The sequence below is a fragment of the Triticum dicoccoides genome, chromosome 1B, assembly GCF_002162155.2.
Source record: "Triticum dicoccoides isolate Atlit2015 ecotype Zavitan chromosome 1B, WEW_v2.0, whole genome shotgun sequence".
NCBI lineage: Eukaryota > Viridiplantae > Streptophyta > Magnoliopsida > Poales > Poaceae > Triticum > Triticum dicoccoides.
The window spans coordinates 114021516-114040116 of record NC_041381.1 but is presented as its reverse complement, the minus strand read 5'-3'; the positions used below and the strand labels follow the sequence as shown (position 1 = coordinate 114040116).

Here is an 18601-nt window from a genome sequence, read left to right as displayed (position 1 = left end):
AAAAAATAAAAGAAAATGATGGAAATGTCAAAAAAATAAAAGAAAATAAGTTTCCCATGTGATATGTGGTCTAGTTGTTGGGGAAATTTGCAAATGTGAATTTCGAATTTATTTGCAAAATCTCTCTGGAATTTGTAAATATGGGCATAACTTTTGCATACTAACTCGGATGAAAAAGTTTTTTATATGAAAAATCATCTACTCGAAAAGGTACATCCAAATTCAATAGGGGGAACATCGGCCGGGAATAAATGATGCCATTTAGATATATCAGAATTCCACCCAGGCAGCTTTATTTCAAGTGCTTCTTTGAAATCCCTTGAAAAACTTTTTAATTTCAGTGAATGCCTCAAGTTTTTATCCTCTGGAGATTGTGATGATTGAATAGGTTCCATAATATATAGACGAAGTGCCTCTCTGTCGATGATGTACAGGATGTATCGGCCGATTGATGCATAGGGAAGATAAATCTACAAGTGGAGCTATTAGAAACAAAAACAAACCATGATAACAATGGTCAAAATATTTTATTTACCTTATTGCAAGATGAGATGTCGGTCTCCATCCCAGGCCAGCTATCAAATAATGTTGCCAATGTCTGGATAGTTTCCTTCTCAGAAAACTTCTGACCTCGTGTTGACTCTAGCAGCATGGACTAAGTAAAAGGAAAAAAATATTGTTTCAACATTTTCATACTAATGGCCCCTAGAATGAAGAGTTACGGTAACTTACACAAAATCGTAGATCCATGTAGTGTATAGGAGGGTCTATGAACAAGACTGCCTCGTCACATGCCAGCATAAGCACGGCGGTGTTGAAGCAATTTTTGTACATGGGCTGCTCCATGTTAAGTATGCACTGAAGTTTCTTAAGACATAAGCTCATTGGATCGGGTGTGGAGCTCCGGACCCACACCTTCCTGTAATTTGGATGGTAAGAAGAACAATAATATACATCCACACATTAAATATTGATAGATGATACTTACTCCAAACATCCAACATCATTGATCGACACGATGTAGTTGGAGAGGCCGGCAAGTATTTCACGTTGGTCCGTGGGAATGATAGTGTTTGGGGCGGGACGTTTCTCTTCGACCACGTCAGATGGATTATCCAGGATCTCAAGATCGGAATTAGCTAAAGTTTCTTCGTTGAGAGGTTGATGGTACATGGGGCATCCTTTTAACTTATTAATCTCTGAATCGAGCAAAATTATTGCTCATTTTTTCGAAAATGTTTCATATCCTCCTACAAAAAAATTTGAAAACAATTTATAAGATATTTTGATAAAACATTATGAGATAATGTATAAAACTGAAATACCTGCGTAAACTGGTCTGACAATCCATGTGGTGTCCAGTATTCCATATAATTTAGCATAAACAATCCACACGATATGCTATAATATTATAAAATAATGCTTTAGAATATCACACAGATGAATCTAAAAACAAACTATTGAAACAAGTGCTTACCCATCGTTTTGTATTGCCTCCTGAATTTTCTCTACAACCGTCCATTTTGTAACATTGAGATCAGGCCACTTATTACCTTTGATAAACTCCGGACTATGCTCTGCAAGTTTCAGCCATTTCTCTAGCCCTAATAACTTTTATGTATATATGAGAAATGTTAAGGATGAAGTCAAACAAAATAAATGCTAAGATGAGAAAAGAAATAGATAGTTACCGTAGTAGCAAGGTCATTGCGTTTGACATTCTCACCAAGTGAGTCCACTAGTAGAAAACAGGGCTTTCGTCCAGGCCTGTTTAGCCCATTAGTCCCGGTTCAATCCAGAACCGGGACTAATGTGAGCATTTATCCCGGTTCGTGCGGCTAAGGCATTATTCCCGGTTCACCTGTGCCCTTTAGTCCCGGTTTGTGCCTCACACCGTGACTAAAGGGTGCGATGCCCGTTAGTCCCGGTTCATGCCTCAAACCGGGACTAAAGAGTAGACCTTTAGTCCCGGTTTGAGGCACGAACCGGGACTAATGGGGTTGAGACCTTTAGTCCCGGTTCGTGCCACGAACCGGTACTAAAGGTCCCATTTTCAAACTCTACCCCCCCAACCCTGTGGATCGCCTTTTCAATTTTAAAAAAAATAAAAGAAAATGATGGAAATGTCAAAAAAATAAAAGAAAATAAGTTTCCCATGTGATATGTGGTCTAGTTGTTGGGGAAATTTGCAAATGTGAATTTCGACTTTATTTGCAAAATCTCTCTGGAATTTGTTAATATGGGCATAACTTTTGCATACTAACTCGGATGAAAAAGTTTTTTATATGAAAGATCATCTACTCGAAAAGTTACATCCAAATTTAACAGGGGGAACATCGGCCGGGAATAAATGATGCCATTTAGATATATCAGAATTCCACCCAGGCAACTTTATTTCAAGTGCTTCTTTGAAATCCCTTGAAAAACTTTTTAATTTCAGTGAATGCCTCAAGTTTTTATCCTCTGACGATTGTGATGATTGAATAGGTTCCATAATATATAGACGACGTGCCTCTCTGTCGATGATGTACAGGATGTATCGGCCGATTGATGCATAGGGAAGATAAATCTACAAGTGGAGCTATTAGAAACAAAAACAAACCATGATAACAATGGTCAAAATATTTTATTTACCTTATTGCAAGATGAGATGTCGGTCTCCATCCCAGGCCAGCTATCAAATAATGTTGCCAACGTCTGGATAGTTTCCTTCTCACAAAACTTCTGACCTCGTGTTGACTCTAGCAGCATGGACTAAGTAAAAGAAAAAAATATTGTTTCAACATTTTCATACTAATGGCCCCTAGAATGAAGAGTTACGGTAACTTACACAAAATCGTAGATCCATGTAGTGTATAGGAGGGTCTGTGAACAAGACTCCCTCGTCACATGCCAGCATAAGCACGGCGGTGTTGAAGCAATTTTTGTACATGGGCTGCTCCATGTTAAGTATGCACTGAAGTTTCTTAAGACATAAGCTCATTGGATCGGGTGTGGAGCTCCGGACGCACACCTTCCTGTAATTTGGATGGTAAGAAGAACAATAATATACATCCACACATTAAATATTGATAGATGATACTTACTCCAAACATCCAACATCATTGATCGACACGATGTAGTTGGAGAGGCCGGCAAGTATTTCACGTTGGTCCGTGGGAATGGTAGTGTTTGGGGTGGGACGTTTCTCTTCGACCACGTCAGATGGATTATCCAGGATCTCAAGATCGGAATTAGCTAAAGTTTCTTCGTTGAGAGGTTGATGGTACATGGGACATCCTTTTAACTTATTAATCTTTGAATCGAGCAAAATTATTGCTAATTTTTTGAAAATGTTTCATATCCTCCTACAAAAAAATTTGAAAACAATTTATAAGATATTTTGATAAAACATTATGAGATAATGTATAAAACTGAAATACCTGCGTAAACTGGTCTGACAATCCATGTGGTGTCCAGTATTCCATATAATTTAGCATAAACAATCCACACGATATGCTATAATATTATAAAATAATGCTTTAGAATATCACACAGATGAATCTGAAAACAAACTATTGAAACAAGTGCTTACCCATCGGTTTGTATTGCCTCTTGAATTTGCTCTACAACCGTCCATTTTGTAACATTGAGATCAGGCCACTTATTACCTTTGATAAACTCCGAACTATGCTCTGCAAGTTTCAGCCATTTCTCTAGCCCTAATAACTTTTATGTATATATGAGAAATGTTAAGGATGAAGTCAAACAAAATAAATGCTAAGATGAGAAAAGAAATAGATAGTTACCGTAGTAGCAAGGTCATTGCGTTTGACATTCTCACCAAGTGAGTCCACTAGTAGAAAACAGGGCTTTCGTCCAGGCCTGTTTAGCCCATTAGTCCCGGTTCAATCCAGAACCGGGACTAATGTGAGCATTTATCCCGGTTCGTGCGGCTAAGGCATTATTCCCGGTTCACATGTGCCCTTTAGTCCCGGTTTGTGCCTCAAACCGGGACTAAAGGGTGCGATGCCCATTAGTCCCGGTTCATGCCTCAAACCGGGACTAAAGGTCTCTTTAGTCCCGGTTTGAGGCACGAACCGGGACTAATGGGGTTGAGACCTTTAGTCCCGGTTCGTGCCACGAACCGGTACTAAAGGTCCCATTTTCAAACTCTATCCCCCCCCCGGTGGATCGCCTTTTCAATTTTAAAAAAATAAAAGAAAATGATGGAAATGTCAAAAAAATAAAAGAAAATAAGTTTCCCATGTGATATGTGGTCTAGTTGTTGGGGAAATTTGCAAATGTGAATTTCGACTTTATTTGCAAAATCTCTCTGGAATTTGTAAATATGGGCATAACTTTTGCATACTAACTCGGATGAAAAAGTTTTTTATATGAAAAATCATCTACTCGAAAAGTTACATCCAAATTTAACAGGGGGAACATCGGCCGGGAATAAACGATGCCATTTAGATATATCAGAATTCCACCCAGGCAGCTTTATTTCAAGTGCTTCTTTGAAATCCCTTGAAAAACTTTTTAATTTCAGTGAATGCCTCAAGTTTTTATCCTCTAACGATTGTGATGATTGAATAGGTTGCATAATATATAGACGACGTGCCTCTCTGTCGATGATGTACAGGATGTATCGGCCGATTGATGCATAGGGAAGATAAATCTACAAGTGGAGCTATTAGAAACAAAAACAAACCATGATAACAATGGTCAAAAAATTTTATTTACCTTATTGCAAGATGAGATGTCGGTCTCCATCCCAGGCCAGCTATCAAATAATGTTGCCAACGTCTGGATAGTTTCCTTCTCACAAAACTTCTGACCTCGTGTTGACTCTAGCAGCATGGACTAAGTAAAAGAAAAAAATATTGTTTCAACATGTTGATACTAATGGCCCCTAGAACTGTAGTCAAACTGTGGTCAAACTATGGTCAAACCCTGGTCAAACTAATTATTCAAAATAACTATTGTTTTCTAAATAATTATTGTTTTTGAAAACAATAGTTTGAAACTCAAACAGTGAAATGTGTCAATTCATGCTCAAGCAAAATTCCTGAGGGTTAATAGGATTAACATCTTACTATTGTCAGGAAAACAACAAGTGCAGACTTGGAAACGAGGGAGAATAGAACCCGGAAGTTAAGCGTGCTCAGGCTGGGTGAGTGGGAGGATGGGTGACCGTTCGGGAAGTTAGGTGATTTGGAATGATGAGGGTGATTAGAGAAGAGGATAAATTAAGCAGTGATGAGGGGTGCTGATTAGAGATTCACTAATGAGGGGTTAAAATAATTCAGAAATTTGAAAATAAAAAATTTCAAAAAAAAATTTCAAAAAAAATTTCAAAAAAATATCATAAAATTTCCATTAGTCCCGGTTGGTGTTACAAACCGGGACTAAAGGTGGATTGTTAAAGGCTCCACGTGGCCGCGATCTTTAGTCCCGGTTCTGGATTGAACCGGGACTAAAGGGGGGAGGCATTAGTACCGACCCTTTAATCCCGGTTCACCAACCGGGACTAAAGGCCCTTACCAACCGGGACAATAGGCCCTTTTTCTACTAGTGGTCCAATACTTGGATCTCTCATTTTTTGGCAACGACAACTGCTAGATACCAATGGTAGCCCGGCATGTTAATCGGAATGAATAACTGGTGTAAATAAGATACAAGTCACAGTCACAATTAGATATAGTTATTAATAAATCATTAAACATATGAACTAAATAAAAACAATCCATAATTATATGCATGGATTACGAGACAAAAACTAACCATATCTTGTTGTAGATAACTATTAACATGACGCACGATGCGACGATATTTTGATGGGTCTATGTCTTTTTCCCCGTCTTCTTTTATCTGGCCCGATACAAACGTGCTAATAATGTGTACCTTTTCACCCGCCCTGTCTTGTAGATGCTCGTGAGCAAGCATGCAATATATGTAAGCATTTATCACCTGTAATGGGCATTTAGATTATATTTATATTTTATGATATTATATATTGTTCGTATTATTAATTACAAAGTTTGTGCAATTGGTCTTACACCGTCATGTAAGAACATATCATCTTTAATAAGGCATTCAAAATCGTCGGTTGATAACAAGGCATCTCCAATGTCTACGAACTAGGTATTCTTCGGGGCAGACTTGATTGATTTGATGACTGTAATATCCCTAGCGGTACAAACATAGTCTGTCGAATTCATAAAAATATGAGCCAACTTTACAATCAAAATGAGAAAAATTAGTTGAACACAAAAAAAATATTACAAAAATAAGATTGATAATAATATTAAAAAATACCTTATGGGAAAATAACTAAATTAGCATCCTTTTTTGGTTTGTCATGAGATATAACCTCTTCAACATTTTTATGTTGTGAATCTTCGTCCCCTTTCAGCGACATCGCATCTCAACCCTCAATGGATTCTTTCCGTGCATCTCCAAAGTCCATATCCATGTCTCCTGTATTCTGAAAAAAACAAGAAAAATAAAGAAAGCCCTTCCGTATTATCATCTATAAGATACATACAGAGGAAGGTTAGCTATATGCACCTCTTCTCGTGGTGTTTCACTGTGGTCTATCATCGTTTTATCAGTGAGTATGTCGGAACCCATCAATTTATATCTATGCTGAAATATAATTAATACTTTTTACTGCATAATAAAATTATATAAAATATATGATAAATCTGAATGTGAAACCAACACCACTGTTTTCGCTGCTAATAAAAATAGTATTTGGTTATATTAGGAAAAAATGACGCTAGGATCATTTTACTAACACAACAAATCGGGGCAAAAAACAAAATATAATGTTCATATATAAGTAGTTAAGCGTCTGAAATTGCTTAAGTTATTTTAAATTATTTGTATTAGCTATGGAAAATTGCCATACAAAAACTAAAACAAACAAACCAACATTAACAAAGTATATTTATTTTTTATATGATTTATTTTGTGATACCCTTAGTATATGTTATAAGAATATAAATATTTATTTTTATGCACCATATTTAGTATTCTAGGTATGTATACTGTAAATATATATGATATTTTCTGAGGTATAAAAATAATCACAAAAAAAAATTCAGACGTCCAGTAATAACAAATATACCATGATGAAATATTTAAGATGAAATATAAATGGTATTTCATACTGCATCATATTTGTATATATAATATATAAAAAAATAACAGTAAAACTAACAGAAATTTTTTCTATGCAAAAAAGGATACCTATTTAAATAATTGTTGTATAAATAAATGTCCTACACCATGAAACTCGGGATAAACAACAAACCTCAATGTTCATATATAAGTAATTAGTCAGTTGATAATTATTTAAAATATTTTTGTAGGCTATGAACAAGTGTCCAACAAAAAAAACATTTGTAAACTATTACAAACAAAAAACTATAATGAATTACACGGGCCATAAACAACACGTCCAGGCCCAGACCAAATGCATCACGGGCTAGGCTTCGGCCCACCTCCCTCGCGCGTCGGACCGCCTCCCCCGCGCGTCGGTCCGCCTCCTCGCCGCGTCGGCCCGCCTCCCCTGTCGCCTACCTTATCCACCCACTCGCTCCTCTTCCTCCACTCACTTCATCTTCCCACTTTCCCCTCTGCCGCCGCATCGCCGCGAGGTAGGTGGCGGCCGCTCGACTCCGCCTGCCGCATCAGTCCCTCTCCCCTCCACTCATCTCTCCTGTCCAGTCACTCGCCAGCTCTCGCCCTCTCACCCCCCACACCCGCCGCATCACGGCGCACATCGCCGAGCCCGCAACCAGCACGCCATCTTGCCGCGACCACCATACCAGTCTCTGGCGCCACCTCTCGCCCTCCCACCTCCCCCGCCGCATCGCGGCGCACGTCGCCGAGCCCGCAACCACCGCACCAGTCTCCGGCTTCACCTCTCGCCCTCTGACCTCCCCCCGCCGCATCGCGGCGCGCGTCGCCGAGCCTGCAACCACCGCGCCATCTAGCCGCGACCACCACTCCATGCTTCGGCGAGACTTGTGCGACTGCTGTCGACGCACGCATGGAGCTTCATCGCCCAGACGCTGGTGCTGGATCCGTTCGCCCTCCGGTCGGATCCGCGGCGGTGCTAGTCTCTGGCGAGTTCGATGGTGGATTCGCAGCGTGGTGCCTGGATCTACAACGCCAGCAGCTCCGGTACGCAGATCCGACCCCTTTCCTCCTCTACTTTTCTTTTTGATGATTCCTGAACTGATCTCCTACTCGCTGTTCTATCGAGGTGCCGTGACCCGGCCTCACAGGCAAGGCCAGGGCGAAGACTGCTCCCCGACGGCCAAGACATGGCCACGGTGGTGCAGCCTGTGGTCTACATCGCCTACCACTCAGCCGTCTTCTGGAACCCCCACCACTTCCGCGGCAAGGTGAGACAGACGGCCCCTCCATGACGACAACAACAATAATTACCGTAGCATGCCTCTTTCTTGGTAATTAGTTGTTGCACTCAATTCAATTAGCCTACTAACTAATCACCAGTGATGAAAACACATCACCAGTTTTGGTTCAATTTCTATGTATGCACATGATTCAAGTATCTTCAATGAATGAATAAGCAGCAACATTTTATGGTTCAAGCAATGTACGTATAGATTCTGTTATTACCATTGGTCCTTTAAGTTCGTTTGTTTCAAGTGATTTGGCTTATTACTGCTCTCATGGCCATATTTCTGCTCTATGGTTGTTTACACCTGCCCATGGCATGCTAATGTTTAAAGCCGCCTCTGCTCTCAGACTAAAGCTATATGTAATATGGTTTAGATTTCCTTTGCTGCAGATCTCCCATGGCGTGGACGAGACGGCGACGTCGGCAGGAGGGCACTTTGCAGCCCCTGGCCCGAGGAGGATGGGCGCACATAGCCACCAAGCCCTCTGCTCCTCTTCTTCCAAGGCGAGCGATCAAGGGTACCGAGCTCGACGGGTCCAGCCTGGCCACCACGACGCATTGCTCTCAGCAGGTAGAACGTCCCTCTCCCTCTCCTCACTTACCCGCTACTATGCTAATCTTCCAGTGATTGTTATTTGTTAGCTAGCTAGTTAAACGACCTGCTTTTCTGCTAAATAAATGCCCCATTAGCTAGGTAGAGGCAGTGTGCTATGCATGTGGTTGTTTAGATTCTTGCATATGTAATGTAAAATAAATGAAAATATAGGTTGATTCTACTGTAATGCATTATTAGTCTCAAAACCTAGTTCTTGCATAATCACAAACACATTATTGACTGGTTATTTGTGAGAATCTCACTAAATTGGGTATTTGGGTGCTATGATGTGCAGGTGTTGGGTAAGATCAGGTTTGAGACCCTGACCAAGTCCTCGTGAACAACCTTGGTACCATTGCAAGGTTGGTCCTGAAGGATTTCATGGAGGCTGTAGCTGCTGGCATCGACGTGTCCATGATTGGTCAGTTTGGTGTCAGTTTCTACTCCGCTTACCTTGTTAATGAGTAGTATGTGTGGGAGTCCCAGGATGGTGGCTCCTTCACTGTGAGACATGATACTACTGGAGAGCCCCTTGGAAGGGGTACTAAGATAACCCTATACCTCAAGGACAATCAGGTACAGCAAAACACAAGTCTTCTCACTATTTACATGCTGATGCTAAATATGTTCTTGTGGGGCATTCAGAATTTCTATGAATGTACCGTTAAATTGAAATGTTGTTCATGTGTTGCTTTTGTTTCTATGATCTGGGGTTGTAGATTGGAAGACCGTTTGATTGATGATGCTTAGTTTTAGGAGGGTTCTGCAGGGAGATTCAGGGATTTGTTTTGGTTAACACACTTCTCGCCCATCTGAAACATCTCCGTTTTGAAGATGTTGAATATGCTCCTTGGAGAAGTCTTCTTCTACCGCTTGCCATCTAAAATATTATCTTTAGAATATAGTGCTTCTTAAGTTGACTTGTCACTATAGCTGTGATATGAACTGTAGTGTCCAACTCATCCATTTCATATTTGTACATAGAACATGTACTTTGAATCAAAGTTATCCTTAAAACCACATTTTTGTAACTGAGTCTTGGAATCAAAGTTATTGTTAAAATTTGAGCTCCTAAAATTTGCAGTTCAGATTAAATATAGACCTTGCACGTGTTCTTGCTATCACACTTCATTTTGTTTTCAACGTTCCTCATTACTTCTCAACTCTACCATTTGAACAGCAAGCGGAGGAGAAACCGAAGGCTCTCTTGGTTAGTATGGTTCCATGAAATTTGTGAGTCGTGGCGCAACATACTTTTTTGGTCTTCTCCCTGATTTGTGTTCTTTCACTGCCTAGGCAGGGTTTTGACTTTCCTGTATCTGCCTATGCCATGTATAATTATAAGGTGAAGTTTGTTTGATTTCCTCACTGCCTGTAATCATGGTTTCAGTTTATCGGTATTCTGTTCTTACTATTTTTATTTACATGGCTTATGGTTAATTATATGGTTCCTGGTTATGCCCTGATTAGTCAACACCATCTCTGCAATGGTTGTTGTTATGCCATCGTAATTCTGGTTATGCATGATTTTGGTAGGGTCTATTCTTAGTTTTGGAGTTAAATTATGCTACTGTTTACAACATGGAATTTGAGGCATAATTCTTTAACAAAGGCATGTGTATATGTTGTGCAATGTGTGTTGCATTCATTGACAATGTGTTGTATATTTGAGCAATTTGCTGTTTTATTTGTAAGCTGGCAATGGGAGCAGCATAATTGACTTGGCTTCTAAACAACTAATTACCAAGAAAGAGGCATGCTACGGTAATTACTGTTGTGGTCTTGTATACCCTCATAATTATTGTTGTTGTCGTCATGTATAAATAGCCAGATTCTTTTTTGGTTTTTTCTTCGGCGTCGATGAGCACTGTAGCTCGGAGGAGGCCACCATGGAGCTGATGCCACCTCGGCAAACAAAACCTGTGCATAACGAGAATGACAAGGCGCGCCAATACTACAGAGGAGCTGAACCATAGTGAGGTATTAATTTTAAGTAGCAATATTGGTTGCTAGCATAGGAAAGGTTTGACGTATCTGTCCACCTTTTAAAATATAAGTATCTAAATATTGAATAATGATTATAGTGTTCTAAGACTATATATAGGTATTTATCCACACTTTGCTTTAAGAATCACGCATCGTTTTCTTCATCTTGCTAGCTCCAGTTTGTTGCAGAGGAACTATAGTGATCTATGACCGGACTTCCTGTTGATTTAGTGATTTATGATTCCTACAAGTATATAGGAATATTTTAGCTCCATCATAGGAAAAATAATCTGAAATAGAGTTTCGGTGAACTTGAATATCATGGCGTGCACTTGCTTCATTTACCTAGTTAACAATAAAAAGGCCAAGTCTTTCATATTGAAATGGCATTTTTTTGTTCAACATGATATTGTGATTCTAGCCTCATTTAGTCTGTGTTGCAGGTTAAGAAATTTACAATTTAAAAATTAATAAACCAGTGATCCCCTTCCTATAGTAAAAAATGCTTATCAAGAATCCTGATATTACAAAAAACAATCAATGGTTATGTAAAATACATAATATTCACTGTTGTTGGCATTTTCACAATTAGCTTGAATTTATCTCACTGCAATTCATTGCTCATGGCTTCTATTGGCTTTTCTGTTTTGAATGTTCTCTTTCTTTAGGAATCTGGCTATGTGGCTATTGTTTGGTGCTAACCGTTGTGATAAGTCATATTATATCTTGTGTCAATAGTTTGTATAATTTTTTGCATCATTTGCACTCATACACCTTTTTTAATGATGGCTATATGGGGAGGGCATGTACGTGCAACTGTGGAATGATAACCCAAACCACCTCAATCAGAAAGGGGAGGCCAAAATATGATATGGTTTAGTACCAGTTGATTGAGCAACAAAAGGTAATGCCTATCTTAGTAATTCTAAGCTCATTTCCCCCCAATAAGTGTTCCTTTGTTACCTGTATTATAATTATTATGAGGCTATCAAAAAGCAGTTTCCTTTCCTATGAGGATATGATGGCAATCAATATTTTTGTAGTATTCCTAAACCAAACATACTTTTGATAGTACACCTCAAGTAAACATAACAACTATTACAGTTTTAGAGAAGATAAAGATCCAGAATTGTTCATACCTAGAGGTACTCGCCTTCTTGATGCTCCTTGCTTACACAGAGTACTCCTTGGGAACTTCTCCTCTAGGTATGGCTGTTGTGATGGCCGAAAGAAGAGCAATGAGGGGGAGGAGGGATGGCAGAGGAGGTTCACATATATAGGTAGGCCATGCGGAGGATAACTGGCTAACAGATCATTGCTTAATCTAGCACTACCATATATACCTGTCCCCTGCACATCTATTTTATTTTTCCATGAAAATCACACCTGTTAATAAATTAGGCATTGACGGATTTTACAGGATGTTAACATAAAATGGTAGGCCATGCAGAGGAAGGCTGGGTAGCACACGTCTTTGCTTTTTTCATATGTATACTTATATATGGTACAGATATCTTTCCTTTTTTTCATCAAACGCATAACTCTTAATAATATATTAGAAAAGAAGTCAGAAATCAAAACTTACTATAAAATTAGATTGTCCTTAATGTACTATACATACTTTAGATCATGATGATGTCAATTATCATGCCTTAATTTTTTTTGTGGTACTCATTTTTTCCCAAATGCTTATGTTCTTACACATAATCTTCATGAACTTATCATTGATTAGCATGTATCAAAATTGAACATTCACGGCGTGCACACTAACGTATCTACTATTAACGTGGTTCTAGTTGTGTACTGTAGGGTACTGATCAATAAGAAAAACCATGCATATATGATTTATTTTACTCTATTCAGGGACAGATAAAAAATAATAAGCGTTTATTCGCTAGCTGGAATTTAAGGCAACGGCGAGAGAGGAAGATCAAGGACAACTTCAGGATTAAATAGTATATGCAAGATACGTGCAATATGACCTTCATATGTTTATTTAATATTGTATAGCTGGAATGTGATTATTTTTGAAGAATAAAGTATACATCGTATCGTATAACAGTGCGTGTATGGATGAAGTTATACGATACGACGTGCATAATAACGATGAAATATTAATGAATTTATTTGTTCACTTAAATAATTCACTGAAAAAATGATCAGGAAAGCACTACGTGCTAATCATGCATTTGGCCAGCAATTATTTAAATCTCTACGTCACAAGTGTTAGGCTTTAGTACTTTAGTGTGACGAAATAGCCCAGATGGTCTGCCCTGACCCACTTAAACACAGGACATATTGTGGTTCTCCTACTAAAGATCGGTATGTGCATAGTCTACTCATGCCGCCTCTCCCCCTCGTCCTCTATCCTTGATGCATCATGACGCCTCTCTCCCTCATCCTCTCTCGATTGCAACACTGATCGGGAACCGGAATGTGAAGCTCGATTTCTAGATTGCAAGCTAAACCCCTCGCTGGAATAAGCTGCTTATTCATTGGAGCGGTTGAATCCTCATAGGGTAGGAGATATGATTGTGGATGAGATTGTTTTTTCGGCTTATTCGCTCGACCCCTCACTGGTTAAGCTTATTTATCTCCGAAGGACATGGCTGCCCGTTTTTTAGCGTCTAGGGTAAAAGCTAGGCGCTAGGCCAATGCCCACCGCTTAACCACGCAAAGGCGAGTGCCTGACATCACCTTTCTGAACAGTAAAACCGACAATGTGATGTGACGGCACCGCCGTACAGTGAGGCCTTCTGAGTCTATATGAAGGATGACCTTGCTGGGAGACAGTCCTATGACGACTTTGATGGCCCGTCGTGTTTGCCGCATGAGTTGCTAGGTGCTACAGTCGCGACAGCGTTAATTAACAGGACATCAGGATGGCGCCTAGCATACGCCATCTATATAGCCAACAAAAGCAGTCAATATTAAATTGACAACATATGTAGTAGGTGCCAACTGCTAGTGAATAAATAAACTTATAAACTATAAGAACTAATCTCTTATAATAATCAAACGCCATCATACGTTTGTTCTTATTGCTCTAAATTCTATATCACAATGTGTTTGGGAAAATTAGTAATGCAATAAATATGATAGCGAACCAAATTTTAGGTAATACAAAAACACCGAAAGAATCTTACAAATTCTTAACCAAAAAGAAAAATTATAGTTTCCATCCCTAACCAAACATAAATTTATTAAGGAAGCAGTCCTCCTTAGCCGCTAATATATCTCAATGCTGCTCTAACTTGATCTGGAATGTTAGCATTTGCTTCATTCTCCTTCACCATTAGCATCTGTACCATGAGTCTCTTCCTCAGCTGTTCTGGATCCTTCAAATTATGAATAATCAATGTCAAAGAATATAAATATTGTTTGCACCAATAAACTGGTTAAGTTCAAAAACTACCTCGGTCCTGGGCATATTTTGCACCATGTCATACCCCATAGTTTCATACAGGTTGGCCATCTCCTGTAAAACTTTAAATCCAGAGTCCATGCTGTTGGGAAACATCACATATTAATAGCTAATATAAGTAACATCACAAAAGTTCATGACAATTTTAAATATTACCCCCGATGTGAGACATGAATGTTAACTTGTTCGGGGCATTCCAAAATCTGGTTGTTCCTATCAGGGGCCCCTTGTTGGAGGATAACATTGAATTCTTGCTTAACTAATAGAGCTTCTCTCTGAAGTTCTATGTCATGAAAGTCCTCCTCAAAATCAAATAATGCCTGGTTTGAATAGTCGATAATGACAGTACTGTCCATATCCATTTTCACTGCAAATAGCCCGTAGATGAATCCACGAGTGCCAGTGGGAGAAGGTACTGCATTTGGTAGACATAAATAAATGATGTAGCTAGTAAACAAACTAATTTGTATGAACGAGAACACTTACAATTGTAGGGGCGTGGAACACGTCGTATTTCGGAAAAGGCTCAATCACGACGGTCTCAATAAGAGTCTGGGTGCGCTGTTCTGGGGTTAACCAGGTCTGCCTTAGTGCCCGTGCTTGCTTATGAAATTGCAGATTAAAATAGTGTGTCCTTCCAATAGAGTTGGTGCCTGCGCTCCTCTCTACTGCGTCACTGCTAATCTTACGAACTGCAAGATTGAAGCATAAAGGATGGACAACTCCATCTTCGCTGATGGTGTCTCGGATAATCCGTAGGCTAATCTCGATAGGGAATGGACGAGAACTCTTGATCCATATTGTGCCGTAAAAATGCAAAACAAGGTTCTGAACCAACTTGGCTTTAATTTAAAAAAAATCAAAGGGGTCAACTATCTCGGTGTGTAATATATGGATATTTTCACAACTGCATATCTCACATAATATGACCAATAACAAATTGTAATATGTACTGTATTTTAATATAATGCAATAGCATACAACTTCACGATTCACATTGATTTCATACTAAAGCATCTCAATACATATAATGATAATACTAAAAGAAATTGCCCGTGCTAAACTGATTTGGGATAAAAAGAATAGCCTTTCGAACTGTTTTGGCAAAATATACATTATTTGTGCAAAATTTTAGAGTCATTAAGCGACCTTCTAATTTTTGGGCTAAATTGAATAGTATTGCGAACTGTTTGTAAGCAGTTAAACTATCTTTTGTAGTGCACGATTTTTATCTAAATCATTCGCCATGATTATAAAACATTATTCCATGGTAATTAATTACAATATTTAATACTTTATATAGTAACGGAAAAATTATACAAACCATAATAAAGTAGCGCAATCGAAAAACAAATGATTTTGCAATAATAATCGATCCGAAACAATTGATGTAGAGGGCAGTGGGATTATACGACGAACTTACTCTAGTTGTTCTTCGTTAGAGGAAAGAGTGATGAAATTGTAAATGTAGTCCACCGCGTGATCAACACCACCAAAATTGACCAGTAGATCCATTACCGCACGTAGCACGTAGGGTTTGTGGAGGTGCGATGAAATTGTAAATCTAGTCGTAGCACATAGTGGAGAGAGACAGGTGGAACTGGACGACGATGTAGTCACAGCCGGACCGTAGGAATATATATTGAGTACAGATTAGGGGCAGATCCAATCGTGCGGCACAAGGTTGGAAGGTGCCACATTTATTTCCATATCAAGAACTGTTCATAATATGGCAGAAATTTATAATGATTGCATGATGCACACGGCAAACATATCAACGCCGGATTTAATAATTCCAAAACAAAGTCTCACTATTCCTTAATTATACGAAGCAAAATATAAAAACAATAGACCAATAAATTCATAATTTATGGAATATACACGGAGGTCAAAATAAGGGGAATAACGATCTACTTGTTGATCCAATGAGCATTCATCTATTCCATGGACATATTTCGGAAATATTTAACTTTCATTCATCTGCGAGGACACTACTTTAGACACATCGGTCCTACAGCAAATAACTATGAAATTGGAAAATAATTATGCAATTTCAATGCGCTAGTTTATTATAAAAAAATTAATCAACAAAGGTTGTTTGATCGACCACACAGAACATATTTTCAAACACACACTCCAATTTTTTTTATAATTTTCATTTTATTCGTTTTTCCAAAAAAATAGAGTTCCACATAGTATAAGATAAAAACCCATGTCTACATTGTAAACGATTGGATGCAAGTAAATTGCAGAGAGATGAAAAAACGCACGGCCTAATATTGTGACCTTGTGGATGCTGTTTGATTTATATATGTGTAGTAGATTTTCGGCCTGTTTTTTGTAAATTCTTTCTTTCAGTAGTGTAACGATTTTACTGTGAAAATATTCATATCGTCTTGAGTCGCTAAACATATCAGAAACCAACTTGTAGTAGTACCAAAACTCCAAATAGTTCTTACATACTCTAAACCCAAAAACATAAATTATAGTTTCCATCCATAACCAGAGATGACAAGATTATTGAAGTATTCCTGACGATACTGCATCCATAGAAGCATCTTTAGTTGTTCAAAACCCTCAAGGCCGCCATAGTCTCCTGAGGGATGTTTCCAGTAGCTAGATTGTCTTTCAACATGAGCATCTGGACTACCACTTGGCTCCTGAGCATAATTGGATCCTAGAAACAATGAAACAAATTCACCATTAAGTGCTGAAGTGGTTGGATTATAAATGTCACATTAGAATTCGTCGTAAAGAGAATTACTGTAGTGTTCATCCAGGTCATGCTACGCAAAGAACCTAGCTGGTGGGCCATCTCTCGAAGAACTAAAAAACCCGAGTCTTTGCTGTGACAAACAGAATAAAAACTTGAGATTTCTACATACTGCATCTTATTCATCTAAAAAAATTATTAAATTACCGCCGAAAATTGAATGACATGTTGTCTTGTCGCCAATCCATGAGTTCGGTGTTCCATCCAAGGACCCTAGCCTGCAAAACTTCATTGAGTTCTTCCTTCAAAATAGTTATCTCCTTCATCATCTCTTTGTTGTGAGTACTATTTCCCACTTGTCGTACGTCTAGTGATGGATTAAATACGATAACCTTCTCCTCATCCGATTCACCACAAATAGACCGTATGAGGAATCCGGGATAGACAATGGAAGTAGATACTGCAGAAGGTCAACACAGGTTAATTGCTATCAGGAAAGAAAAAATAATTTAGGAATTAAAGACTCTTACAATTGTGGAGTTGAACACATCATATCTAGGAAAGGGCTGTAGAACTGCATTGTTGATCAGCGTCGAGGTGCGCTACCCTTGCGGCATCCAGGAATACCTTAGAGCTCGTGATTGAGCATGAAAGTGCAAGTCAAAATAATGTTTTCCTCCAACCATGTTGGTGCCTGCATGCCTCTCTACTTCAGCGCTCGCAAGCTTACGAACAGCGAGATTGAAGCATTCAGGATGTAGGCTTGCTGACGTTAGAAATAGTGTGTCCTTCAGCATTCTGAGGCTAACCTCTATCCGGTACGGTGTATCGCTTCTTATCCAGATTGAGCTGCATGTAAAAATACATAAAAGTTGTTAGCACTATGAGTGGTACTTTAAAACATAAATTGTTCATATGGTAACTTTTTCTAGATAATCTAATAGCTATGAGCAGAACATAATATTTTCATAAACTATAGAGCATGAAAATTTTTGTAGCACCTTCTAGCAAAAGCTAAAATTAATTAATAATTTCTCTGTAAGAACAATCTTAATTTGTTAGAAATTAAGAGCAGGAAAATGTAGGTAGCACCCATTATACCAAGTTTGCTGGCTGTTCAGAAACATTATTAAATTGTTGTACAATATAGTAAGGACATTAAGTTTTTCAACATTTGTACTGCAAATAATATTAGAATTTTGTTATTCATTACATACGGTTGGTGTGCAACGGAATCACTGCCAGAACATTTAACAAAAATAATTTTGTACTGACGGCCGCAAAAAGTTAGATTTAATCTAAAGAAAAACAAATCAAGCAATATCATATTACTATATCAAACATAGTATGCTCTGTACGACCTAGTTCTAATGAGATTTCTTTAGAGAAAATAAACATACAATAGCATAACTTACTCTAGTGTCTGCTCCTCATGAACGCCGTTCATAAAGCCGAATATATATT

General features: G+C 38.6%; 1 protein-coding gene and 2 long non-coding RNA genes across 6 annotated transcripts; 1 reads left to right on the top strand and 2 right to left on the bottom strand.

Moving 5' to 3' along the window:
- Positions 1 to 2281: 2281 nt before the first annotated feature.
- LOC119302321 lies at positions 2282 to 3001 on the bottom strand. Its single transcript, XM_037579362.1, has 3 exons — positions 2831 to 3001; positions 2635 to 2754; positions 2282 to 2569 (listed from the first exon to the last, which is right to left on the bottom strand). Exons 1-3 carry the CDS (start codon positions 2981 to 2983, stop codon positions 2294 to 2296), a joined length of 549 nt encoding a protein of 182 aa, XP_037435259.1. The 5' UTR covers positions 2984 to 3001; the 3' UTR covers positions 2282 to 2293.
- A 3076-nt stretch (positions 3002 to 6077) lies between these two features.
- Positions 6078 to 12231, bottom strand: LOC119302316. The gene is made up of 4 exons (XR_005147458.1): positions 12140 to 12231; positions 6553 to 6630; positions 6301 to 6469; positions 6078 to 6190 (listed from the first exon to the last, which is right to left on the bottom strand). It is a non-coding gene; the product is annotated as an uncharacterized LOC119302316 (long non-coding RNA).
- On the top strand, positions 7614 to 13072 carry LOC119302302. Of its 4 annotated transcripts, none has more exons than XR_005147451.1 (8): positions 7614 to 8175; positions 8258 to 8399; positions 8810 to 8990; positions 9310 to 9590; positions 10195 to 10247; positions 10710 to 11904; positions 12207 to 12280; positions 12864 to 13072. It is a non-coding gene; the product is annotated as an uncharacterized LOC119302302 (long non-coding RNA). The 4 variants fall into 4 exon arrangements; XR_005147452.1 differs by having other exon boundaries at positions 7614 to 8399; positions 9310 to 9376; positions 9501 to 9590; XR_005147450.1 differs by having other exon boundaries at positions 7614 to 8399; positions 10710 to 10778; positions 10888 to 11904.
- The last annotated feature ends 5529 nt before the right edge of the window (positions 13073 to 18601 follow it).

What these genes read in the sequence shown, in the direction of transcription:
- LOC119302321 (XM_037579362.1), bottom strand. Translation starts at nt 2,983, where the DNA reads ATGAGCTTATGTCTTAAGAAACTTCAGTGCATACTTAACATGGAGCAG. An exon ending in ACATGGATCTACGATTTTGT is followed by an intron (nt 2,755 to 2,830) that starts GTAAGTTACCGT and finishes TCTTTTACTTAG; the next exon opens with TCCATGCTGCTAGAGTCAAC. An exon ending in ACATCTCATCTTGCAATAAG is followed by an intron (nt 2,570 to 2,634) that starts GTAAATAAAATA and finishes CTCCACTTGTAG; the next exon opens with ATTTATCTTCCCTATGCATC.